Source organism: Pelobates fuscus, chromosome 3, assembly GCF_036172605.1.
Source record: "Pelobates fuscus isolate aPelFus1 chromosome 3, aPelFus1.pri, whole genome shotgun sequence".
NCBI classification, from domain to species: domain Eukaryota; kingdom Metazoa; phylum Chordata; class Amphibia; order Anura; family Pelobatidae; genus Pelobates; species Pelobates fuscus.
Window position 1 is genome coordinate 318,077,440 of NC_086319.1, and position 27,546 is coordinate 318,104,985.

Consider the following 27,546-nt stretch of genomic DNA (forward strand, 5'->3'; position numbering starts at 1 on the left):
AGTGTGTAGGGGTTTAGAAAAATACCCCTCTCTGTCTCATTAGAAATTTTGCCTTTTAACTGAAAGCAGCAAGGTGAATTGTTAGTGTTGTAGGACATACCTTAAAGGATCTACCTTGATGTGGCAGGTGAGCTTACACTTTAATGGTCATTGGAAGAATACTGAAAACCAGTTATTTATTTAAATATGCATAGGGATTTGGCATATTGCGCAAGTAACATTTTTTTTTATTATTTATGGTATGTATTAGTGTTGATGTGTACTATAGACATTGCTGCTGCCCATGATTAGTGGGAGTTTAAGCGCAGGGTCTAATTTTGTATGTCAATATAGGAATAATACAAAAATGTTTGTTTTGCATAATCTACAAAAATAAATTTAAGGTTGCCCAAGTGTAATCATTACATTATTATTAGAGCTGTGTGTCTGTTTCTTTCCTTTGAGATGCAGGCATTATTTGAAATCAGGCTTGCCTCCTTACATTTTACGTAAATGTGTAGATAGGTAGCTAGACAGATAGTATGATTTGTCTAATCAGGAATTGTGTGTATTCACTGAAGTTCTTCAAGATATTATAATCTCAATAGTTTGAAACATCTGACTGATATATTTTAATATTTCTATGCTAGCTTTATCATTAGAAATGCATGGCTACAAAAAAGCAATGGGTATCTCATTCTCCTTGTAGCGTTCTCTTTACAGTAAAGAGTTATAGAACTTGAATGCTGACTCGTTGGTCCAATATTGTAAATGCAATTTACTATTGCGTGTGGCTAATAAAACTTTGTATAGTTTAGAGATCACTTAGTCTGCATTATTTTCATGACTCTTTTTTTGTGCTTGTTCCACATGTGGGAGGATATTCTACATTTATAATAAATTTTTTTCTTCTCTCAAATTTTAGGTTTCGCCCACATGAAAACTCTGACCCCTCAAAGCCTCGAGTTGCAGCTATCATTGATGGACTAATAGCCTTCAAAAACAATGACCACGGGGCCTGGGCCAGAGGAGGAGACATCATTTTCCGTAACTGTGGGTAAGTACAGATCCTGGCTATGTGACTCACTACCTAGCAACAATATTATTATATATTTATTTTTAATTCTTTATTTTTGTTGTGCTGGGTGGTAACAGAGATAAGCCAGTATACATTAAATAGATTGCAATGAGGTAACATGTCTAGGTAAAATATGTGTATACATATATCTGCACATTTTTTTTTTTAAAGACAAATGAAGTAGCGGAACACAGTGCAAATTGAATAACACGTTATGACCTTGAATAAACAGGCTGTGTGCCTAACTAGCCACATTATTTGTTGAAAAAATACTGTGTGATTGACGCAAATCCACAGTAACATTAAAGACGGCGAATATTTCATAATAATTTTATTTGTTGAGTCCATGTATGCAATTTCAAGTTTAATCTTTACGAACACAGAAGTCTTGAAATAATAAACTTGTGTAATCTTTTTAGAGTTTTTAAATTCTACTTTGTAATAACCTCTGTTAAAACTACATTATAAATCTATCTATCTATACATATATATATATTTTTTATTAACCACTTTAGTTCCAGCCCTAACCACAGTTGCTTAATTTGATTAATGAACAAAATTAATCACACGTTAGAAGTTCCCAATTTAAAAAAATCGAGGTTTCATCAAACCAGTGGCTCCTAGATGCACCTCTCAGCCACAAAAAATATACTTTATACAGTTGTCATTCACAAGCCATAAATGTTTCTTACAAATTATTCATATATTGCATCTGTTTCTGTATTTCCAGATTTGCAGACAATGGAATTGGCCTTACATTAGCAAGGTAGGATGGTCTTTATAATCATCATCTAAAACGTGCTATTAAAAATCACCATGGAAAAGGCATAGTGCTACACCGTCAAAGAACACACAGGGCACCATGATGACATCATTGAAATGAAGTTGTTATGGTGCCTGGTGCCTTTCACATCACAATCATTGTTTGTCAACCTCCTGTTCTATCTATCCTGTCCTATTCATGGCTGAACTAGACACAGCAGGTGTTTCTGAACATCATTTACTTTAGATTCTCTGAGTGTTATGGGAAACATAGTTCAGAATTATATACAGTGTCAAGATTAACCATCGATGACCTTTGTTATTATTGTGTGAAAATCATCTAAGTTTAATGAAAATTCCCATGTTTGTGTATTTTATCAATATAGAGGATCAATATAGAGGATTATTATTTATGCTGAGATTTGAGACAAAATAACTGCTTTATATGATATTGCATTAGGAGATAAGTGGTGCTTTGTCGCACTAAGCCTTGCTTCAATTTCATTCCTAACTCTGTCACCTAGTGTTTTCTTAAGGAAATTACCACTTACACTTTACATCTCACTCCCTACAACCCCCACGTGCTGTCATTTCACCACATCTGGTACATGTAATCCTCTTTCCTGCCACATAAATAGCAAGAGATTGAACATACAGCACACTTGCTACGAGTCGTGAATCACTGCAAAATATATGGAGATCCCCCAACACTATTTACATGTAGCCAAGATTTTTGTAGCCGTGTAATACCTGGCTCTATCCCAATAATCTTCACACCTCGTTATTAAATTCCTAGAAATGTGTGCCCTGCGCATTACACTTTACCATAGGCTTAAGCTGTAATCACTACTTCTACCATCTTCTGGCCGTACTCATTGACCACTCCATTGAAGTCTTTAGCAAGCTGTAGATTGACTTACAGCCAGCTGTCATCACTTTAGTAAGGACGAGGGGGTTACATTTAGGAACTCTAAGTGTTCTCTTAGAATTTTCAGTTCCTAAATCATGCTATACGTTAAAGTTCCTGAAGGCAGAATGTCTGTAATATAATGGCTCTTGAAAATCTTAAAGAATTTAATGGACTAAACTGGTCATTAAAGCCATATTATAAAATATATATGTGTAAAACTGACAAGATTAATGTCTAATTCCTGCTAGTAAAGTGCTCATTTCTCTAGAAAGAAATGAACTTTAATATTGCATTTTAAGCACCTCATTTGATGATACAGTCTCCAGGAAACAAATCCCTTATTACACATACACGTAAACCTGTCACTTACTGTGTATTATTTTATTTCTAAACAAAATGATTTTAACTTGATTTGTGAAAAATCTGTAAAAAATAAATAAAAAAAAGATTACACTGCTTAGGATCCCTGAAATGTAACGCTAGACGAACGGTTCAGGGTGCTTCTTTCGTACATATAATTGTTTGTCACAATATCCCCCCAAAAAAACGCATCTTGTAAATACCCAACAGTTTAAAATGGCTGACATTTTCTCATTGTTGCTTCATGAGGTTTTTACCTTTTTGTTGTTTTCAGTGATGGAACATTCCCAACTGATGAAGGCTCCAGTCTGGAGATCACAGATTCAATTTTTGTGGGGGAGAGTGAAAACGTGGGCTCACATGGGGGACAGAACAGCTATTGGGGACGTGGAGGGTCCGGGGAGCAAAGGTCACTGCCACGGAATAAGTAAGTTCCTAAGTTATTACGTAATCAAATATTTCTCCTGAGTTGTAAACTCTGCATTATAAAAACAAAGTTATAGGCAACGTTCTTCCAAAAAACTCACTAACTTGGGGTTTGTGTGTTACCTCATTATAGGATATCTAAGTGTTAAGCAGTGCCACCTTCAGTCCTGCTTCAGTTAAAACCAACTACTCAGATTCATTTTTTTACAATTCTTTATTTTAAAGGTTTTTAGAAAAAGATATTCAGGTGTACATACAAGCTCGGTTTGCAGTCAACTTAATACATAATGACACACGTGTGGCATACGTCAATATGATTACAGATATGCCAAGTACAGCGGATGTTATGAGCAGTTTGTACATCCATCTAGTACAAGCATGTCAAACTCGCGGCCCGCTATGGACATCTTTGCATCCTGGCGAGCCACGAGTACATGCTTAGTGTTCCAAGCAGAGTAGGCACCTGCTTTCTCCACATTGCAGGTGCCTACTCTGCTAACATTTACCCGGCTGGGCAGGAGAGAAAGGTGGATGCAGCGAGGGAGCTCAACGTTCCTGCTCCTCACTGCTCCCTCGCGCCCTCTGTAGTGATGCTGGTCACCGGAATATGACGTCATATTCCGGCACCCGGCATCACTGCCTGCGCGCGAGGGAGCAGTGAGGAGCAGGAAGGCTGAGCACCAGATAGAAGTTCCCCACTGTAAGTGTGTGCAAGAATGTGTGAGTGTGTGTCTGTCAGAGTGTGTGTGTGTCTGTATGTCAGTGAGTGTGTGTCTGTCAGAGTGTGTGTGTGTCTGTCAGTGAGTGTGTGTCTGTCAGTGAGTGTGTGTCTGTCAGTGTGTGTGTCTGTCTGTGTGTGTCAATGAGTGTGTGTGTGTGTGTCAGTCTGTCAGTGTGTGTGTTTGTCAGTGAGTATGTGTGTGTGTCTGTCTGTTTGTGTCAGTAAGTGTCTGTCTGTGTTTGTGTCAGTGAGGGTTTATGTGTGTGTCTGTGTTTCTGTCAGTAAGTGTGTCTGTGTGTGTGTGTCTGTCAGTGACTTTGTGTGTGTCAGTGAGTGTGTGTGTGAGAGTTGGTCAGTGTTGCGATGGTCGCGGCTGGACAGTGGAGGACCTGGAGGTGCACAGAGGCACGCAATGCCACGTCACATTCCAACATTACGTCGACGTGCTTCACCTTGACAGGCTTTCAAGAAGTAGTGGGAGGATCCGCTTTGGCACAGGGTGCGGACAGCGCCATTTGGGGTATACCAGAGGTCGGACTCCAGAGTCGCATACTGGCAGCGGCAATGTGAGTGGAGTCTGCTTGTTGGCTAGAGGGGGGTCCTGGAATTTAGTTTATGGGGGGGGGGGAGGGGGAGGACACTGGGGTTTAGTAGAGGGGGGACTGGGATTTAGTAGAGGAGGCTGCTGTGGTTTAGTAGAGGGGATGCTGGGGTTTAAACCTAAGTTTCTATGAAAATGTAAGTATTATTTTTTTTGCAGCCCACATAAACTAAAACCTTGTTTATTTGGCCCTTGCTAGACTTTGAGTTTGACATGCTTGATGTAGTAGAACTAAACAATGAAACATTAACAAGTATAAATATGCATCGTATGATGCAAAAACGTGTTAAGAGTTTTGTGGGATTTTGCAACTACTCTGATTTTAAACTAGCAAAACATACTTCTTCTTCTTAATATTATATTACTGCTTTTCTTTTATATTTGTTTAACAAAAGATGAAATATATGTGGATAAATGCAAGATTAAGATTATACAATACCCTTGGTGGGGAATTGTCATTGCATTTTCCATAATAAATATTACATTCAAAAGTTGCAGGATTCACATAGAGAGGACTGCGGAGAGTCTGACATAAAAGGTGATTTTTAAACAAAGTTGTTAAAGTGATGCAGTCACTAGGAAGACCAATGAAGTTTTCCTACAAAATCTGTTGGTGTCTGTGATGAGTGTACTACTTTTTGAATGCTTTCTTATTACTCTAGACCAGGGAAAGACAACCTTCGGCACTCCTGATGTTTTGGACTACATCCCCCATAATGCTCTTACACCCATAATGCTGGCAAAGCATCATGGGAGCTGTAGTCCAAAACATCAGGAGTGCAGAAGGTTGCCTATGCCTTCTCTAGACTGTAAGCTCATTTGAGCAGGGCCCTCATCTAACTTTTGTTCCTGTGTCACTGTGTAATTGTCTCATTGATTGTAAATTTCCCCCCCTTTCATAATATTGTAATTGTAATAATAAATACAAATAATAATAATAATAATTATAGCTCTTTTACTTGTTTTGCTGTTTAGAAAAACTAAGCGTTATTCTTTGCTTTCTAGAACATTCCCGATTCGGGGCTTTCAAATATATGATGGACCTGTTCGGCTCTTGAAATGCACTTTTAAAAAATTCCTCCCCACTGTGGACAGAGCCTCCAGTGCAATCGGTTTCTTCTTGAAAAATTCTTGGCAAATCACACCTCAGAACAATGTGTCCCTGGTCAAAATGGAGAGAAATGTAAGTAAAATTAACACGATGGAGAAGTCAGTGAACCACTGTACATGTGCCAAAGCTGATATGTTTCCTAATGTTGACATATTTGGCCAACGTTTCCCTATGCATTCGTTATCCTGCAATCTAAGGAGAAAAAAAGAATATGAATTTAATTTAATGTGAAACTATAGTTAACATATCTAACAAATAGGAAGAAAGATAACAATCCAAATATAATAGAATAGGGACAGATGAGGTTGTAACCCTTGGGTGGATGATACAAAATAGAAGGAGAAATCTGTCCCAAGACAAATATTAAAAACCTAAATCTTTATTGGCAATTTGCTAAAAATAATAACAGCACACGTGTTAATATCTTAAATAAACCTAGTTCTAAATAATAATGGGGGGGGGGGGGGGAGGAGGGGACATGACAAGGTACACAATCTAGGTAAAAAATAGCTTGAGGGTAAATATACCCGATCGAGTTTCTACAATGCTAAAGATACAAGTTTAATAGAAAGTCGATACCAAATAGAATACTAGAGATAGCTAATATATATAAGGCTGTACTAAGCACAAGGTGAACGGTAGAGTGGAAGATCGACTAACCGGTGAATTGGGTGCGTGGTGTAGATAAGGTATGGCACCAGTGTGATAATATGCCCCAAATGTAAATACCACCGACTAAGTATTAAGTACGTGCATTGATGGAATAAGTTACCCAGTATTTAAAAAAAGCCAGAGAATAATTATAGCAGCAGGATCACGTAAGTGTAGACGAAAGATACCACTGAGGTACTAGTATAATTCTGTGGTATAGACTGATTAACTGCCTAATAGTCTGGCTGTGGCAACAAGATAATCTACAACATAAAAAGCTGTCTGTGCCTTCGAGGGCACCTATCTAGACACATAAGACTAACTAACTCGCTGCCTGACTGTCTGAACTGATAAGCTATCAGCTGGATCAGCAACAGAGAAATAATCAAAAAACAGGTAAGACTGTCTGTGCCTTTGATGGTTCCTATCTGAGGACAAATGTAAGTCTGGCTGACTACCTCTAAGAAAGAACGAAAGGTCCGGTAAGTGCCCTTGAAGGCACAGACAGTCTTACCTGTTTTTTGATTATTTCTCTGTCAACAAGTATTTTTGTAAGGAATAGTGCTATCCCAAACCTAGCAGTGTTCTTATTTTTGTTTTTTGACAATCTTTATTTTTATTTTATTTAGCCATTATCACAAGGTTACAGAATAAGAGAAAGAACAAGTAGTAATCTATTACAGACCGACATCATACAGTAATCAATACAAAATGTTCACACTCAGGGATTTAAAAGCACTTTATGTCCTAATTCCGAAGTTCTCAATCTATTACTGTAGAAAACAAGTGCAGCACCAGGCCTAATATGGCAATTGGTTCTCCCACAACAGTTCTGAGTGCTAACTCAATGTCCCTTTTGTATATCTACTGTGTATGAAAAAAGAAGAAGCAGAATTTAGGAAAGATGGCTCTATCAGTATTCCTGACCCTTACAAACGCATGGCCTCCCCATACCACACAAGATGCTACTGTTCCATTGGCCAGTAACTGAGAATTGGCTACACACAGTTATGATGTAGCATAAAGTAGGCTCATAGATAATCATGAGTCTCCGTTCCCTCACTGACATTGTTTACATTGGCTTCTCATCCTGGGCTGAGGTTTTGGAGGTAAGCTCTGTGTGTCTTGCACATTCCACTGACCTTTTGTCGGAGACGTTATTCAGCTGAATTGATAGTCTTTTCATTATCCTCCATAAAGCAGAGATATTGTTTAAACCAGTTCTCAGCTACACCCTGAAATTCCAAAGCCCGCTGAGTCTTGCACGTCAAAAGACAGTACGTCGAAGAGAAATTAGCCCTATTATGCCAATTGAGACTCAACTCTCAATTCAGACTCTAGAGCTGATTAGCACGTCTGTGAAACAAGTTCATTCTAGGGTCAAGGTGCAGAATTTTGTGCAAACAGAAAAAAAGTGTGTAGGGGGAGAAAGCTGTGTCCACATAACCCCACCTTAACCAAATGACCCAGATCCTTCTGTGAGTTGCTGACGTGGATTCAGATTCCCCACGTTGAGTGCACACAAATCTCTAGCTCAAAGGCTTGAGTGGCATTTTAATATGGAAACATTAACCTGGAGATGCACATTACGTCCCCGACTTGTGCCAAAGAAATCAGGGACAGACATGTTCGCATTTTGACTTGCTTTGAATTATTCTAGACTTGTGACCTATTGCACAGTTCTTGAACAGAAGACAGTGAAATAATTTGATTACGACACTGTATATGCAACTTACAGTAGAGTGTAGCTCTGGAGCTTAGAAATTCTAAACACAGTCTCAAACATTCGAGACTGCATAACTAATATAATGGGCTGACTTTTTGTTAAAGGTCCCATTATATAATGCATAATAAGACTTTTTTTTAAAGCATATATCTGTAGCCTCCGCCCATTGCTGAATTTAAATATTATTATTATTATAGTAAATTTAAAGGACACTTTAAAAACATAAAGTATTGTCATTTTTATCCTGTGGTTTTTTTTTTAATTCTTCTTTTATTAAATACATCATGCCAAATACATAGTTTTTTTGTTTTTTGTAGGGGAAACTTTCCTCTTCTGGCAGACCAACTCAATTTGCTACAATTCTTATGTCCCTCTATTTGTGATGTCAATACCTTCTAGTGCCATCTAGGCCTGAAATTATTATTTATGGATACGTTTTTCAAATTATTTAATATTTTTGGATACATTTTTACAATTACTTGATAAAAAAAAAAAAAAATATATATATATATATATATATATATATATATATATATATATATATATATAAACAGAAATAAAGAGATGCACTCCAAGGACTTAGTAGATGAAAAAAGGGGTAGTTTATTCCAATAGGTATAGCATTAAAAAGCAGCCGACGTTTCGACCCGTTCGGGTCTTTCTCATATAAATCGTATATGAAAAAATTCAACATATTAAATATATTTATTCTTTTAAAAAGCTTATCTAAAAATATTAAATCGAGGTCAAACTGACAACCAGTTGCTCTCAAAATCTTCAAAAAGGGTGGTGGAATCATGGGTGTTTCTTACTAGGTCTCTTATTGCAATGTATGGTCATTTAAATTCTGTACATAAGGCAAGCGTTTATTTTGGTTTTCTAGAGCTGCCTTGAAGCATCTGTCAGAGAAAATTCTTGTGATAACGTAGTAATCAATTCAGAAATCACGTATTTCACACAGAGGTTCCTCTTCACAGGCAGAAAGTGTCACAAACAGAGAAATAAATGGCTGTAACGTGAGATCATAACACCCCAGGTAGTACAGCTGTAGTTTACAAAAAACTTCTCACAGAGGACACATTACGCTGATTTTAATTCTACAAATCCAGAAACGGCTTTTGTGTCAGGAAATACATTAGATAGTTTGGCCTATGCTTTCACTTTGCCTCAGGCCACTTACATTTCATCATCTGTCATTGAAACATGCCTTTACACTTTGGTACTTGGGTCATCTTCAGTACCATTTTGTGCCAACTAATTCACAAGGTAATTAGCCCGTGACTGTTTGTCATAATAGCCTACAACTTCTTACCTTCATCCAGTGCATGTTATACTATATTGTATTATATGTTATATTTATCCTACGAGCGGCCAATATCATATTGCGTACATGAATCTACAGTGCTCGAGAAAGCGATGTACAATATGTCTAGCACAGGGTAGCCATCAACTACTACAACTCCCATGATGCTTTGCCATCCTTACAATATAGGAGTAAAGCAACACATGTGTGGTAGTTTTGCAACAATAGTTCTACTTGGCAGTTCTACTAGGTAGTGTGTGGTAGTTCTACTGTTTGCCAACTCCTAGTGTAGCAATGTCTGCTCAGTCTAGATACGCGCTGTGCCAAAGAACTGATGAAAAATATTAAATCTGGCCAGGCTTCCTGTGACAATAAATTAAGTTTATTATAAATAAATCTAGCAAAAACGCAGCATATAGTAGAGCTAATTTAGTAGCTAGAAAAGAGAGAATATTATTTAAAAACCTAACAATAATTATCATTTAAGACTGCATAGACTGTTGCAGCCCTCCAAGACAGAAATCCAACTTACATTATACTAAGGGCATCCAAATGCGATTGGGCTGGCTAAGGTTTTGTAATCTCACAGGCTTTTCCCGCTCTTACGGTGACAGTGTGGGAAACGCTGACTGACATATCTCCTGTCCTGGGCCCTAAGACAGAGTGTATAGCTCTGGCAGTTGTTGTTGTTAATATAAAAATGTTTTGTGTGCTGAATCAGGAAATAACTTGTTTATTACACACCTAACACTTGGCCCTGTGTAGCTTTCCATAAATAGAGACCAATCATTTGACCTACTTATTTTTTTTGCCAATTATTTGCTCCGTGTCCAGCATTTAACAAACAAAATGATGCAATGTGACTTCATAATTATGGGAAGAACTGTGTAATGACTTAGAGCAGTAAGGTTATACTAATATGCAGATAAGTAAACCTATGTTCTATTACAAGTCATCTCGTGATCATCCATTAACAGGCAAAGTACACATGCCGGCCGGCCTGCCCCGGGTCTCCAGCTACTCTCGTAGACTACAACTCCCATCATGCAGCTTGCTGAGTGTGTTCTTGGGATGAAAAGCTTGTTCTTATCCTCTGTGATCTAAGTAGTTTTATCTAGTCTATTGGTGCCCTAGATCTTTTTTTATAAACTCAAAATGACCCACCAAGGGTCATATGCCACCTTCACCTCTTTGAACTTTCAAATAAAATATTCACTTATTTTTTAATGTCCCTAATATAAGTAATTGAATGCATCACTTCCAACAAATTTATGCCACCTATGAACCAAAAGATTTTCAGGATTCAATTTTAGGATTAAGTTGCAGCAATACCTCAGGATGTTTTATTTTATTTTTTAAAGTTGTTTTTGTTTTGCTTTTATTTTTTGGTGTGACACCAATTTTAGTTGGGCTCTAGGGCTTTGGCCTCTGTCTTTATTAAACATTCAATTTGCAACCATTGCCAAGCCTTTGAATACGTTTTTGGGTCACACATTTTCAGCCTCTGAGATTATATTGATTGCAGAAGACGTGAGTAAAAAGATACACGTGCAGAATGCGTTCTAATTAGATCAAATGTGCTATTAATTTGCATCACATTATAACTGCTGTGATCGTGACAGCTGATAAATATTTTTGCGTCCCACATGTTAACCGCTGCACAGGGATAAGGCTGTTTACTCTCCTGTAATGCCAATACGGCTGTAAACACTTCAAGAGCCATATGTCTTAGCACACTTTTTTCCCTAACATATGATGAGAAAATGCCCTTTCTTTAATCCTGTATGTAGGTTGGGATCAAGGTGTTCTTTGGTCGACCCGGGCAGTGGTTTGGTACAAATGACTATGATGGTGACAAAGTATCAATCTTCCATGACATTGACGGTTCGGTGACTGGATACCCTGGTTCCTTTGTGGGTCGGGCCGATAATTTTCTTATTCGTCATACTGGATGTCTCACAGTGCCACGTTGGAATGGAGTGATATGTACAGGCAGGTACGCACAGGTTAGTACCACCCATGATCTATAAATAAATATCTGTTTGACTAGAGATATATAGATATTAACTAGGCAAACCTTTTTATTATCTCTGTATTGTAAATTGCAACAAATTAAACGTTTGTGCCGATTTGTCCCTGTGTTTAAAAAACGCTCTGTAAAATGTTGTCTCTTTAAATTTAAGAATAGTAATAGTTAACTTGTAGGTTTCCGGCTGTTGTGATATGTGAGTTGTAGTCCATTATATGCTGGAGAACTACAGAATTCTAAGGAGCTGATTCACCAAGAGTGAGCTGTGGTAAGTGGAAATGACTAGCAGAATTTAGGCTGAAATAGCTGTCAAAAAATAAATAAATAAATAAATAAATATATATATATATATATATATATATATATATATACATATATATATATATATTTGTGTACGGGATTATGTAAGGGGCGCATATTAAACTGTGTGTAATTTTAATATATGAAAGTCGGTTGAGGTGTGCCGAAACCGACGTGAGGTTAGGCCTGCAAAAGAGGGCCCACCCAGGTATAATGATATATGAAGAGGGTGTGGTGGGAGGGAATTTCCGAAATCGTCGCAGACAGGTGAGTAAGGGGATTTGCTGGGTTTAAATAGCCATAAAATCCCTCCCACAATTTCAGGCATACGCCTTCTATATATATATATATATATATATATATATACATATATATATATATATATATATATATATATATATAACATTAATAACTAAAAGCAAAACCAAGCTCATCTACTTATGTGAATCAATGTCTGATCCACAACAAATCATTGAGACATATTTTAATTAACAAAAAACAGCTGTATTTTCCAAATCATATTTAAATGATAAAATATTGAATCATTTCAATTGGAAGCAAGTACTGGAGTTCTTAAAATCTCCCTGGTGAAGGACAACATTCATTTTTCAGATTCCTGAATAAAGAAGAGCAGATATGTTGTCTGTCTTGCCATCAACTCATTTCCTGAGTTCAGAAATATTTTCTTCCAACATAAACTTGAAGAAGCAACCAGATTTTGTGATAACTGCTTTAAGTTTGAATTGACCAAAGGAGATTAGATAATCATGCACGAGTATAATAACAGTTTCAGGATTTAAAGGCCGGTTCTAGTAAATGCGTGTTTACAGAATATAATAACAATATTTAATACATGTCACGTTTAAATTTTTTAAATATTGCTGTCTTCGTCTAAAACCGTACGCTTTATTTGATCTTTGACCACCTAATGTGCTTGGGAAAGCAAGGCAGTCTGCGCTCCACACATTCTTTTCTTAGGCCTGTCCTTTTGGGGGTGTCTTCAGGGGCGGCAAGGAGACTTTCCGTTGCTGGTGGACGTGTCCAGGACACTGACCTTTCAACTTGAACCTCCCCCACTGTGCTTTCTTCCGTAGAGTGTCTGCTACAACCTCCTATCCAGAACCCTTGCCCAATATTTTTTTTGCCTCAGCTGTGGCACACAGCCTTCATTAAAAAAACAACAATATAGTGTCATTTTCAACCCTATCTTAGGGCACAGTGTGTTTACTTTAGAAGTTCTTATCCCCTGCTCTGGTAATTCAGTGTTTACCACACATGAAGACTGTGGTAAATAAAACAGCAGGAGATAAGGAATTCTAAATTAAACACTGTGCAATAAGGGAAGCTAAAAATGTAGACAGGAAGTGTGTAAGTAGACTGTGTGAGTCTCCACCAGGGGAAGTGTGGCTGCATAAACAAAAGTTATTTAATTACTTAATGAGAGATACTTGAGCAGTGAATCTGCAGGAACATGGCCTGCACACCAAAAACACTTCATTACGCTAAAGTTGTTTTTGTGCTTAGTGTCCCTTTACCTGTTTTATGCAGTAGCTCTGAAATAGATCTGATGCCCAGCTAACAGAGAATAAACCCTAACACCATCCTCCATAAAAATGCTATAACATTATATAGCTACAGATGATCACTTTTAAGTGAGACCATGACATTCTATCCGAGACCCTTTTAAAGCAGATATTTCAGTAATGGGTTTTTAATATATAGACAGTATATAATCTCTGCATGCATATGTCAAAGTAATCCGTACTTGATTATATAAATACGTTTTTAATGCAGGGAAGATTTGGAATAAAAGCCTGCAGTGTGAGTGTAAAATCGGCCTGTAACTTAATACACATGCTGTTACATTCAATGCTGCACATTGCTGCCTGACAGCCATTATAGTTAGTAGGCACTAGGCACCAACAAGTGGCTCTTGTGCAGCTGTTTGAATGATAGAGCTTAATTTTGCTATGAAATAGTTAAAGGAGACTTAATAGCAACAAATTTCAGCCAATCAAGGCAGCTTACAAGCCTCACCTTTCGTGAATGCTTTCTACGTAGCATAAAATGCATCTTCTATCTCTCAGTATACATGCCATTTATTCTCCCACCAAGAGCAATCTGCTTCCGATTTTATTTTGAAGAAGTTAAGTTTAAAATACATTCCCCCCCCTACCACAAACAAACTTGACTTTTGTAAAATCCTATAGAACAAGTTTAGATATTTATGGGTAGGCATAGCATGGTTTAATTTTCCTTGGAACATTACACGTGAATGAAAGGAAGAAATAGAGTCCTAGAACATTTGTTTTTACCTGTAAGTCGTAAATCTAGTTGTTTGGTTTCTCTGACAACAACAGGTAACATTCTATCAAGTGACGGATTGTGTGCATTGCGTTTATTCTTGCCTTTGTCTCCATAGTTTGTCTTGAAAATATACTTAGCCTTTTGGGTTACACCCAACGCAAGTATCTTTAGATCAGGGAAAATTATGAATTTTATATTTTCATGCACAAGGTTACTACGTGGCACATATTTCCCTGATTTAGCATGAAGACATTTGGCGAGCTCTTTCTGTGTTAATTACTGCATCGTTAGATAACTGTGTCTTCACTAAGTTTTAATTATTTATGATCTCAGCTTTAATTACCTGACTTTGGTTTATTGATTTTTCGGTTGGATGTTTTTACCACAATACACATTAAAGAGATAATTGTACTCTCATTTTTATGTGACTGGAATAAAATGTATAGATATTTTCCTATAATGGTTTAGCAAAACGAAGGAGGTAACCTCAGTCATGCATAAAATGAGAGACTTCAAATGTATTTTGTAAATAGTTTAATTTCTACATTGCATTTGAATGCTAACAAATATTTAGATTTGTTGACATAGTAAAGGTAAAATATTTGCTGAACAACCAGGTCCGTCTGAGTTACGCAGGTTAACAGCACAAAGGTTCCGTACATGCCTCACCTTGCAAGACTTTCTGGGACAGATCAGAGAGCATGCTGGGTGAGCTACATCCATCTGCATTACGTTTCCTACTCATTTAAACAGGCCGGAGTCACTGAATGCACCATAGCCACTACATCTCATTGTAATGGTTATGGTGCAAAACGTTTTAGGTGCAAGTCCTCCAGTTTTATCAAACCATTTGAGTAATTTGACAAAACACATGGCTCATCTGGCACCCAGATATGCTGTGGACAACAAGGATGGCTTAGCCCAGCCTTTCACTGCTATTCAAATTTGCACAGACAATGAGGAAGTGGATTTGATGGTAGTCACAATCATTGGGAGAATAAAACTGACACTTTATGTAGGTCCCCGGTTGATTCTTATCTTTAAATCACCCTGTACCTATTATAGGTGCAAGGTGTGTATTGTAATGTTATCTGGGGGATGTCTTGTGTTATCCCTTGTTTGGCAGTGGGGACTGTGCAACTGTTATGTGCACTGCCTGGATAACAAGGTCAGTTAATTTGCATATTGCGGTAGATTTGCATATTATAGTTTATGCAGGGACGTGTTTCTTGTTAGTTTTTGTCTTCCCCACTCCTTTATTAATATTGTACTGTATTATTATGAGTGCCTGTATGATTCCCCATATGATTTTGTTATATTTATTGGATTGAGTGTGTCTCCCTAAGTTTAATGTAATGCAGATAGGGGCTAGTTCTGAGTGAAAATAATGTACTGGGTGCTAGTTCCATTGGGAACTGTGTGCTCTGTCTGGTTAGTTCAGGGATTCCAGAGTCTTTGGACCTGTTTGCTAGCTGCACTAGTCCCTGGTCCCAGGGACATATTAAGAAAGCGCTAGGCCTGGAGGCCGCATGTGTCTTTGTAAAGACAGTAGTTGAAAGAAGAACAGGCAGAGAAGAGTCAATACCTGCCTGGCAGAAGCAGAATGGACAGAGGGGACAATTCCTGCCTGGGATGACAAGCCCTTCCAGAGGCTAGCCTGGCTATGGTCGCTGTAGCTGCTAGCATGACCCCTGGTCTCAGTAACGGTCTCCGCTGGCAGACCCACATCCCTGGTGGCATCACAGTAAAATTCCTCTTTACCTTGTGCAGCATAGGGGCTGGTCGGTGGTGCTGAGAGACCCCAGCTTTTGTCCAACTGCACATATCGTTTGACAAAAAGCAGTTGGACTGCACCCAAAGACTCCTTTCACCATTAAAACTCATATGAACTGCAGTGATTATGATGCTAAGCATACCCATTTACCTGTCAGTTTTATTACAATTTATATAAAGCAGTTTTCTTTTTCGTCCAAATTGTACTTCAAGTCATTCCTGCCTTGCTTGCACTGTTCACACAAGAGGGCAAACCCATGCCAGGGTTATGTCATATTAAATAAATGAGGTATGGTAAAAAACATTACCAGTTGTTATATATGCGGAACAGATAGTGTCCATAGATTTAATGCCGTTGATTTGCAAACTCTAAAAAAACATTTTTAATTAACTTCCTTAGTTTGCAAGCTGTCCAAACCGAATTCCACAACAATAATTAGAGAAGAATGTATGCTTAAGACTCTCCTGAAAATGTGTTTCTTCAGTTAGAGATGAATCTGATATGAAGACTTTGCAGTAATATTTAGAGCTCTGTAGGCACCAACGAGGCACTTACAAATGACAGGAGTGTCTCTGCACACTGATATGCCGACTTGCCAAAACTGGGAGTAGTACAGTGCTGTTGCAAGGCTATAGAACACTAAAATCCACAACAAAAGGGGCGCAGTCCATCAGTGCTATAAAACTAAGTTATAGGGATTGAAAGTGTGGGCCAGGCATTAGTAACATAGAAACATAGAATGTGACGGCAGATAAGAACCATTCGGCCCATCTAATCTGCCCAATTTTCTAAATACTTTCATTAGTCCCTGGCCTTATCTTATAGCTACGATAGGCTTATGCCTATCCCACGCATGCTTAAACTCCTTCACTGTGTTAAAATCTACCACTTCAGCTGAAAGCAGGGCAGTCGCCTAGGGCGCACCGGCCCGGGGGATGCAAGATTTGAGTGACCGGGCATGAGAGAAGCGCACTAAGGTGGTGGGGAGAGAGTACCACTAAGGGGGAGGGAGAGAGAGAGGAACGCAAAGGGGGGAGTTGGGGTAGACCACTAAGGGACAGGGAGGGGAGGGGAACACTAAGGGACAGGGGAGATCACTAATGGTCAGGAGAGGAGAGTAATAAGGGACAGGTGGAGGAGAGAAGACCACTAAGGGACAAGGGGAGGTGAGGAGATAAGACCACTAAGGGATGGAAAGAGATCATTTAGGGAAGGGAGGGGGGAGAGACAAACAGCAAGGCTGAGGAAGGGGTGAAAGTGAATCACAGAGGGGCTGGTAGGGGAGACAGACACGCAGAGGGGCTCAGGAGAGAGACGCACAGAGTCACTTATTAAGGAGACACACAGAGGAGCCTGGAAGAGTAAGACACAAAGGTGCTTGGGGGAGTAATACATACAAAGAGGAGGGGGTAAGAGACACACAGGGGGCTTGTAAAAGATAAACTAAAGGGGGTGTAAGACACAAAACTTAAAGAAAAAATATACAAAAAAAGTATATTAACAAAATAAATATAAGAATAAAAAAATAAATAAAGAGCTGCTCCCCTCTCAGCCCCTATCCTACCCCACAAACCCTCTCTTTCACACTACACACATACACAATGCATCCTTACACATACACAGAAACAAACAATGCATCCCTACACACACACACACATGCACAGAAACATACAATGCATCCCTACTCACACAAAGACACACCGAAACATACAATGCATCCTACACTCACACAGTAACACAAAATGCATCCATTACACACACACACACACACACACACACAATGCATCCATTACATACAAAAACACACAATGCATCCCTTACACACAAACACAGAAACAAAATGCATCTCTTACACACACCCAATGCACCCCTTTCAGACACATACACTGCAATACATTACATACACAGAAACACACCTTGCATTCCTTACACATACAAACACAGATTCGCACAATGTATCCCTTACACACACACACACACACACACACACACACACTATGCATTCATTACACACAAACATACACTGCAACCCCTATACACACACACTACATCCCTTACATAAATTGGTATCCCTATACACTACATTCCATAAGAACACACACACATTACATCCTCTACAATAACACATCCCCTACACACATACACTCCACTCCCTGTGAGCGAACTCATGGGTGGGCCATGTAGGTGGACTTATGGACAGGCCTTGTAGGCATACTCACGGTCAGGCCCTGGGGGCCCAGACATTGAGCTGTGTAAGGGGCCCCCAAAAATGAAACTGCTTCCTGTTCGTTGATTTTTGTGAGCACAGTTATAAACAGCCTCCAGAGAGCTTGTTCTACACCAGACCAGTGGAGCCAGACTGCAGCCTGAGCCCATAATCATCCTCTTGTCCTCATCTGGTGGTAAATAGGCAATCCAGTACATTATTAGTGGCACTAATCTCTAATTTACCTCACATTAAAGGGCCACTATAGTCACCAGAACCACTACAGCTTAATGTAGTGGCTCTGGTGTCTATAGCCTGTCCCTGCAGGCTTTGCAATGTGAATACACTGCCTTTTCAGATAAAAGACACTGTGTGCAGCACTGGTGTTGGCCCATATGGCAGAGCATATGGGTGGGGCATTGTAATGTCACATGATGGGCAGAGCATAATTTTTGTTTGCCTAGGGCAGCAAAACTCCTTGCACCGGCCCTGGCTAGAAGGCTATTCCATGCATCCACTACCCTCTCAGTAAAGTAATACTTTCTGATATTATTTTGAAACCTTTAACAGTCCACCCTGCATAGTGCTGTCACACCCATAACTGCAGGTGGCCGCTGACTTGCATACTTAGTATGTTCTGATGATACATGTTAACTTTATATTTTCAGAGGTAAAAAGGCTATCAATGATATCGCCTCTAGATAGGCTGTTAAACTGGGATCCTACAAGGCAGGACTGACCCTGATTTTAATGTATCTTCATTTAGTTCTTTCTTCTATTTTTCAAGTATTCCTGCTGTCTCCAAAGAATCCCCAAGGTTGCAAGCTCTGCCAGCAGTAAATTCCTCCCTCTCTATTTCACTCTGTGTTTGCATTCATTACTAAAAGCAGCTATTCCCCGTTCATGCATATGACATTTTTTTTGCTTTACTGTGAAAATGCTCACACTAAACTGTTTTGTGCTTTTATTTTTTGCTTCTGCTGGCTGTTGCACTCTCCTAAAATAGGATTTTCTCTGGGGTAGATTTAATTTCACTGCAAATTAATTTGGGTAATTTCAACCTGAAAAGTCACATAAGGCAGACAAAAGGACAGTTGTGTGGTCGTTGACACGCTTGAACATTTTTATACATACAGCCGCTACTAGAAAATAAAATGAAAGAGCCATTAAATATGAGTGCAACTCTTCAGCAGCTTTCAGATCTCATAACGCACCCACCTGTCAGCATGTATCATTTCTTGATGTGTACTTACTTATTAGTGTGCAGTGTGGGATTTATTGACTAAAATGGTGAAGTTGTGAAGAATTAATAAGGGGATTTAGACCAGAATAACTCAACTGGAAAAATTATCTGGCTCAGCTATTCCAGATGGAATAAATATACCACGTGTATCAGAAAACACCTTAATGGAAAAGGAGAGATGGGGTTGAAAAAGTCCAAAAGGAACGTGCTGCAAAAAATTGTTTAGCAATTGTTTTTGGGATATACCGTCATAGTTTGAGGCTTAATGGACTGCCCAGTACTATTTGAGTATTGCAGTAGTTAAGGTGCACTCACTGATCACGTACAGCACGTGTCGGGGTATATTCACTAGTAGTAAACAGCATTTTATAGTGCGTTATTAATTGTATCACTGTTGATTGTGTGTAAGGGAAGAAACTCTCTCTAGAATTGGTCCAGTGCTGGACAGTGCGACATGATCAGCTTAAATGTAATCCTAACACCATAGATTTACTCTCAAGAGGCTGTCTCAGGACTCCGAAGATGTCATTATATCACATCATTGCTTATCTTTGAGATCAATAGCCCATCAGTAATGGATAGCTAATGATGAGCAATAAACTGCCAGACAGGCCACTCTATTCCCTTATCCAACAACATTGTAGGCACTCACAACTGTCTTTATTAATGGCTCTCCCTCAGTAAGACATTGCAATGAAGCTCAGTAACACTGGTTTTGTATGCTATGAGTGTTTATTCAATCTCCAGGTAAAGGTCAACAAAGTTTTGGTTACTTAATTGAACCTGGAACAATATTGCTGCACTTCAGTACAAACGTCTAAAATCCAGTCTTGATACTCAGATGGTTAATTAAGGGAGACCATGTAACATGATGCATTATATCTAGTTACCATGTGTCAATAATCTATTAAAATTCCCACCCATTACTATATTATGTCACTTTTATAAGACTTTAAAGAACTGTGCGATACCTGTAAGATTGCTCCTGATATACAGATAAGAGTTTGCAATCCCTCAAACCATTTATTGTCTAGTTTTGTATAACTTGTAGTCCATTAGAACTCTTTACTATAATGTGGAACAAAAACCAGTATTGTATATGCACATTGGAGAACTGATTTCAATAATCCATAAAGGTATTGTATGATGGAGATCTTGTAATCTGAGATGGTTAAATGTCTGTATTGTAATATAATACAATAACTGTTAAATATACTTTTCTTTTTTGTGTTGTAAACACATTGCTTTTCTACAAACATTCTTTTTGCTGCAAATTACTTAGCATAATACCAAGATTTTCTTTATTGTTTTATTATTTAAGTTGGAACAGCCTCAATGATTCTACACAGAATAGGAAATTTAAGAGAATGTATTCAAGTGAAATATTTATAGAAACCACCTGGCACTGTTTGGCTGAGTTAACCTTGCCTCTTTTAATTTTCCTTTTTTTTTTCTCCTCTGTAGCTTTACATCCAGGCAAGGCGCCCTGAGAATTTGGCTATATTAGTTTCCAGAGCAACCTATCCATCTCATCCCTTGAGGCTTGTGGGTGTAAATAAAGGCGCTCCGTATCAACAGTACCAGCCAGTGGTCATGCTACAGCAGTCCTACACAATCCGATGGGAGGGTCAATCCCCAAGAGAAGTCATTCTCTACCCAATCAACTTTAACAGGTACGAATTGCTTCTTTAAAAACCAACACCACTTGCCTGCTTGACTTAAATGGCGAGAATCTCTATTTTAAGGCAAATGTATATTACTTTCTATAAAAGCTACCCACTCAACCTTAAGAAAGTGCATTTTAAAAATAAAAATTGTTATTGCAACTGATAAGAAAAACAAAAATATCAAAAACAAACCCCTCAAGAACAGTTTAACGTTGTTGGGGCTAGATGATACCTTCAGTATAATAAGTCATTTGAATATCCACATTCTGATTGTTACTTATTACGTCAATGGTTTTTCTCCAAAAATGCCTCCTAATAATCTGTTTTATGGCAGATAGGTTGAAATTCATTACTTATTATGCATATCGTTTATTTTAGTGAAGCCAGTAAAAAAACATTGTAAAGATAGATTTTCATGCTCCATTGGTTTTTAGGTTTCTGATCTTGACATGCCTTCTCTTAACGTTTAAAAGATACATTATAGGCTTGGCCTGTGCCTGGGAGAAATATAGAGGTATTAAAAAGCTATGATTCTTTATTTAGACTTGAAAATATGATGCTTTTATTAAGTGAATAGGCAGAAAAACACATTTAATAGAGTATCGAAAGGGAGAACCTTTCCAAATTTTTAAGGTAGCAAGAAGAGTTATATCCAGCAACTGAAAAACACCTCATTTTTATTAAACATCTGAAGCACTGGACTGGGATCGGACTACGTGTTTGGAAACGAATGCATGTGTAGTACTGCAAGTCACACCTACACTTTTCATGACTTTTCCTTTAAGTTGGATAACTATGGAGCCCAACAAGTTTGAGACCCATCCAAGTTAAGGACCTTAGGGAAAATGACCTGTTTGTCAATGGGAATAATAACTATTAATTTTTTTTTTAAAGGAATATTTCACTTTTGAAATTTTTTTTTCAACTGTGTCAAGAGATGGAGATTTAGCTGTTTGGCACTATTTACTAAAGGGTGAAGTCAGTAATACCCAAAAATATTGGGGGAAGCTTGTTGGAAATTCTATTCGGTTGCCCAAGCTACATAAAGTTTCCCTGAAACTCTTTCCAGATCCAAAATCTGGTCTGACTGTCCTCATCACCCGCATATAGTTAAATTAGCCATAATACATAATATCCATTGCAACATTGGGGTATTGTGATGGGAATTTTATGAATGATATGTATCCATGGTGACATCTGACTTGGGTTAGTTTAGAAATCAGTAGAACTCGATTGTATGAACCTCAGCTAACCATTAGCAAGGTAAGGATTAATTGGGATGTTTAAACTTGTGTTTAAATTAGAAGAAGGACTCTGTACCTGGTTGACTAATTTTTCAACCACCATGTAAATGAAGCAGCAGGTGTTTAACTGACTGCAGTCAATGTATCCCTAAATGATTCCGTAGAGTAATTAGCAGAGTTGAAATAAAGCAGGGTTTTAATATGAGCAATTATGGATGCCACCAGCTCAGCATGGGTCTGTCTCGCCGGATCCGTCACAGCATATGTATCAAGCTTGAAAGGCTACGACTGTCACCACTGACACGTAACAGTTGGGATTTATGTGCAACAAGTCCCTGTCTCGCCTTCACAATCAATGATATGCATTCTTTAGGTTTCAATCAGAGCTGTCAGCAAGGCTTGCTTCTGAACGGCTTCCAGGCGAGGATCCTTTGTTCTCTGTCAATTCTGATAACTGCCAGAACTCCCTGCTCCAGCACAGCTCATAAGTGCATGTTATTACTGCCAACACTTCTCACAAAACAAATAGAGTTTTCAAACAGAAGCGTATGGGAACTTCTAAGCCAAGGAGCTGTGACCGTTTCAGAGAGAAAAATGTCGGCACTGACACAGACGGCATATCAGGAGATCAGAGATGGCTTGGTGAGAAGATGACACTTGGACGAAGGACAATTTGATGTCTTTTTTGTTCTTCTGTGCTCTGCAAGCAGTGCTTGTGTGAGTATACAGGCCCACTTTGAAGATGGGATTAGAGTTTGTATACAAGTGCTTTGTTCATATCAGTGTTGCTGCTTATTTGTCTTCAGAAACCTCAATACTTGGCGAGTTGTATCTCCTAATGGGGTTTTTAAGCCTTAGTGTGTATAAAAACAAAACTTTAATATTAAGTAACATTTTAAAACAAACTCTAGATGAGATTATAATGCCTTTTTATGACCTAATATATCCATGATTGCTTTCTCCAAACAACAAGTGTTCTTTGCCACCACTTGCTGGGCTGCCCTGGCTGGAATAATTTAAACCACCAATATCCATTTTTTTGGGAACCGCAATTCCACATGTGGCTGTAAGGTGCGTCTTCAAAACCTCCTGTTTCTATGCTTCTTCAGCAAGCTTCTCACCGTCTCTTTTAATGACTTTAATATATTTTAATAATGGATTAGTCATTGTGAGTTGGACTACTCATGTCGGGACAACCGTTGGCTCAGCATGGGAAATAAAGTCCACGAGACATAGAGTGCTCAAAGTTTGTCATCGTTATTATTCTATATTAGTGTTACCCTCCTGCCCATTTATGGGTTATTATTATTATTATTATTGCCATTTATATATCGCCAACAGATTCCGTAGCGCTTTACAATATTATTATAGGGGGATTTAACTATAAATAGGGCAATTACAAGAAAACTTACAGGAACAATAGGTTGAAGAGGACCCTGCTCGAACGAGCTTACAGTCTATAGGAGATGGGGTTTAAAACACATTAGGACATGAAATGGCAATCAAATAAGGTGGGAGTGAAGCAGAGTTCGAGGAGAGAGTAAAGTGCTGCCCTTTATGAGAGAGCAAGATACAGGTATGTGAGGTAGAGGTTACTCTGGGAGGCCATAAGCTTTCCTAAAGATATGGGTTTCAAGGCACTTCTTAAACGATTGAAGACTAAGGGAGAGTCTGATGGCGGTAGGCAGGCTATTTCATAGGAAGGGAGCTGCCCGCAAGAAGTCCTGCAAGCGCAAGTTGGCCATACAGCTGCGAGCAGCGGACAGAAGAAGGTCACGGAGAGACCGAGAAGATCCATACCTATGGATCTGTGAGGAGATATCAGAGTAGCTAGAATTGTTTAGTGCTTTATAGGTATGGGTTAGCACTTTGAATTGACTCCTATAGGAGACAGGAAGCCTATGTAAGGACTGACAAAGGGCTGAGGTGTGAGAGGACCGACTAGAGAGTCTGGCTGCAGCATTCATTACAGACTGTAGCGGGGCAATGCGACTTGTGGGAAGACCAATTAGGAGAGGGTTACAATAATCAATGCTGGAAATTACAGAATAGTTCCAAGGTTTGTATGCTTTTACTGGCTCTGATCATTTTCATAAATAACTAATGATGCTAGATTAGTTTTTTTATGCTATATACAGTTTGTAGATGCCCATTGCGTCGTTGATTTCATGACAGTGTCTTTTGTGTATTTTTTACCTAGAAGCCGTTATTGTAAAAGCTTCATACGTTTCCACAGTGGAGCCACGTGCGTGTATAGACCCGATTAGCAAAGTATGGCAAGGACACGATTCATGAGAACACAATAAAGAAGGCATAGTTGAGGAAGCTGCCAAGTTTACACAATATTTTTCTCTTTTTTTTTTTTTACAATATAAGCTTGCAGCTGGTGTAGGGCTTAGTATTAAAAACATAACATAAACGAGACATGTCCCTCTTGCATCCTCAAATCAGGGCATCATTTGTGTGGGTTGGACAGATGACTCACATGTTTTTTAATTTTGTGTAGGAAAATGAGCGCTAATAGTGTCATTCTATTATGTATAAAAAGATAAACTAATACAGTCCAGATTTTAAATTTTTTTTCCAATGATGAGGAATGCGCTTTGTTTCACACTTATTGAATTTCTCATGCATTATTTTCGCATGAAATGAAAATTTATGGTTAAAAAAAAGTGAAGAAAATGTTAGGGTCAAAACTGCACATTTGTTGTGATAATTTTTTTTATTCTTTCAAAATTTCACTCAATAGTTCTGTTTATGATTTATACCATATGCAAGAATCTCAAGTTGTCATTGCCTGGCATAAAATGTATATCCTCTGCTATCCCATGATGCCATGTTGCAACAATTATGCATGTTGAAAGCATCATTGAAGGTTTCCCAATGTGCATGTTTGTCATAATCATCAAGAGAATAATTGTGCGCCAGTATGTATAAGTGCTGTTTAGGTATGTATGTTTCATACATAGTTATGCTGCACGCTTTACCCTAGTTTACTGGTGTCAGTGAAAACAGAACCACCACAAAACTCCAAGAACAGTTCCTCCTTAAAGAAACTATATAGTGTTCAGAATACAAAGCTAATCCAATGCTTTTCCATAGGAAATGATTGAGAGGCTATTGCATGGCAAAATGCTACTCTGCGCCAATCAGCATCTCCTCATAGAGATGTATTGATTCAGTTGCATCTCTATGGTAAGCGTTCAGCATCTCTATGAAGGGCGTGGGGACGCTGAACCAAGGTGCTGCACAAGGTGCAGCTCTGAAATAGGAAGCACTTCTAGTGGCCATCTGATTGACTGCTACTAGAGGTGTTACTAGGCAGCAATGTAAGCACTGCCTTTTCTCTGAACAGGAGGTGTTTACATTAAAAAGCCTGCAGGGACAGATATCAGAACAACTATGTTAAGCTGTACAGGTTCTGTTGACTATAGTGTTCCTTTAAGTGGTGTATTCTTGACATGTGACAAAAATTGCCAACAGTTTAGTACACGAGTGATTAAAGATGACTTAAAGAAACAACACTATTTTAATTCATTTTGAAGCCCTGTTCCTGCACTCTTTTGTAATCTGTATATAAAGATTATTGTTGATCCCCAAAATATAATGCCGGCATTTATATTCCTCTGGAGAACAATCCTGGCTTAGTACGTGCTTGGTATGTTGTTTACACTCTCTCTGGGTACATGAACCCTCATAAAGATTTCTGGGGTAAACTCCGGTTACAGTCCAGGAGGCACTACAGAGTATGAGAGAATAAACCCAGGAGGGAGGCAGAACTTGGTTTTATTTAGTGCACTGTTACTGAACGAGCAGAGCTTATGTGAATTGGACTCCCCCTGGGGAAAGATTTTTGGCAATTGAAACATTTTTTATTTTATTACAATAAATTCCAGCTTAACAGAAATAAATATTAATAATTAAGATGTGACCGAAGAAGTGCTGAACATTTTAAGGTCTGGCTTCTATTCAGCACAGGAATGTTTTCTAGATTAAGGAATTTTTTTTGGCTACTCCAGCCTGATTTCTAACCTGGAGTGCTCCCGAGCTGTAACTACTGGGGAAAGGCTGTTAAAACCAACTCTCTTTGTGAAACGTTAGGAGAATCGTGTGTGCTGGCTCACTTAGCTGTCACTTGAATGCACTCTGATGCTCCTGTTGATGATTTCCAGACAAATAAATGTTTTCCATATTAGACGGTAAAGGATATTCCCTTAACCGTTCACACATTTAATCTGTTGATGTAGCCAAACTTTTTGGGGTCATGCTATAGGACAAATGCTAACCTTGGTATCTCAGATTTTTTTCAAACTTCAGTTCTCAAAATGCTCAGCCAGCCTTGCAGCTAGACTTCTAGTGATACTTGGCAACGTTTATTCCATGAGGTTCCACAGCTATATTCTCATAATGTTCAGTTAGCCTTCTGACTGAACTTCTGATTATCCTCAGATTGAGCCTTATTCCCATGACTCTCAGACATCTAAAGGTAGAGCTCCAGTGACGCTTCACAGTTTTCTTCCTATGATGTTAAGTGTGAACATCATGGGAGGAACACTTCTAGTGTTCCTCAGCCAGCTTCATTCCCATGACGCTAAACCAGCCATATGGCTTTGCTTCCAGCGATACTCAGACAGCTTTATCTTTAGTTATTACATAAACAAAAAGGAGGAATTCCGCACTCTTATCAGAATCCTGGTGCAACCAGTCCTGGGGTCAGTGGCCCCTACTGTTATAGTTCAATTATCTTTAGTTATTGGCGTGTTTGTATAAGTAAATAGAGATGTCATTCCCTAATTTCCCTCTACATTGAACGGACGTTCTAACAGAGAATAAGAATAGATCACATGAATTATTTTCTCTTACAGGGGAGACTGGTTGCAGATCGCTCTGTGCTACCCCAAAAGGACAGTTTTCCAGATTATGGCAGATGTTCACGAGCGCCACACAGGAAGGATCCACAGTGTCCATCATTACTCCTTGGCTCATTCCATCCACCAGGCTCTGAATCCTTCCGACGCAAGACTTTATTACTTCAGTAAAGAGTCCGGGTTAGTATTCTGCCAGTTCCTTTCCCTCGGGAGTTACAGCCTACCTTTTGGTCTATTGTGTTAGGTCATCTTGGCTGCCCTGAAGGTAAACCTTCTCTCC

The 27,546-nt window shown here is 38.6% G+C and overlaps 2 protein-coding genes across 2 annotated transcripts in view; both read left to right on the plus strand.

Annotated features, from left to right (window-relative positions):
• LOC134603176 (inactive cell surface hyaluronidase CEMIP2-like) overlaps positions 1-27,546 on the plus strand; it is a 76,941-nt gene that overhangs the window by 41,375 nt on the left and 8,020 nt on the right. The window contains exons 14-20 of the mRNA XM_063448906.1: positions 905-1,036; positions 1,788-1,823; positions 3,364-3,516; positions 5,843-6,020; positions 11,419-11,634; positions 20,952-21,160; positions 27,264-27,446. Of these exons, the coding sequence (XP_063304976.1) occupies positions 905-1,036; positions 1,788-1,823; positions 3,364-3,516; positions 5,843-6,020; positions 11,419-11,634; positions 20,952-21,160; positions 27,264-27,446 (1,107 nt within the window). The remainder of the gene's footprint in view (positions 1-904; positions 1,037-1,787; positions 1,824-3,363; positions 3,517-5,842; positions 6,021-11,418; positions 11,635-20,951; positions 21,161-27,263; positions 27,447-27,546) is intronic.
• Positions 1-27,546, plus strand: part of CEMIP (cell migration inducing hyaluronidase 1) — a 119,062-nt gene that overhangs the window by 12,306 nt on the left and 79,210 nt on the right. The window lies entirely within an intron of this gene.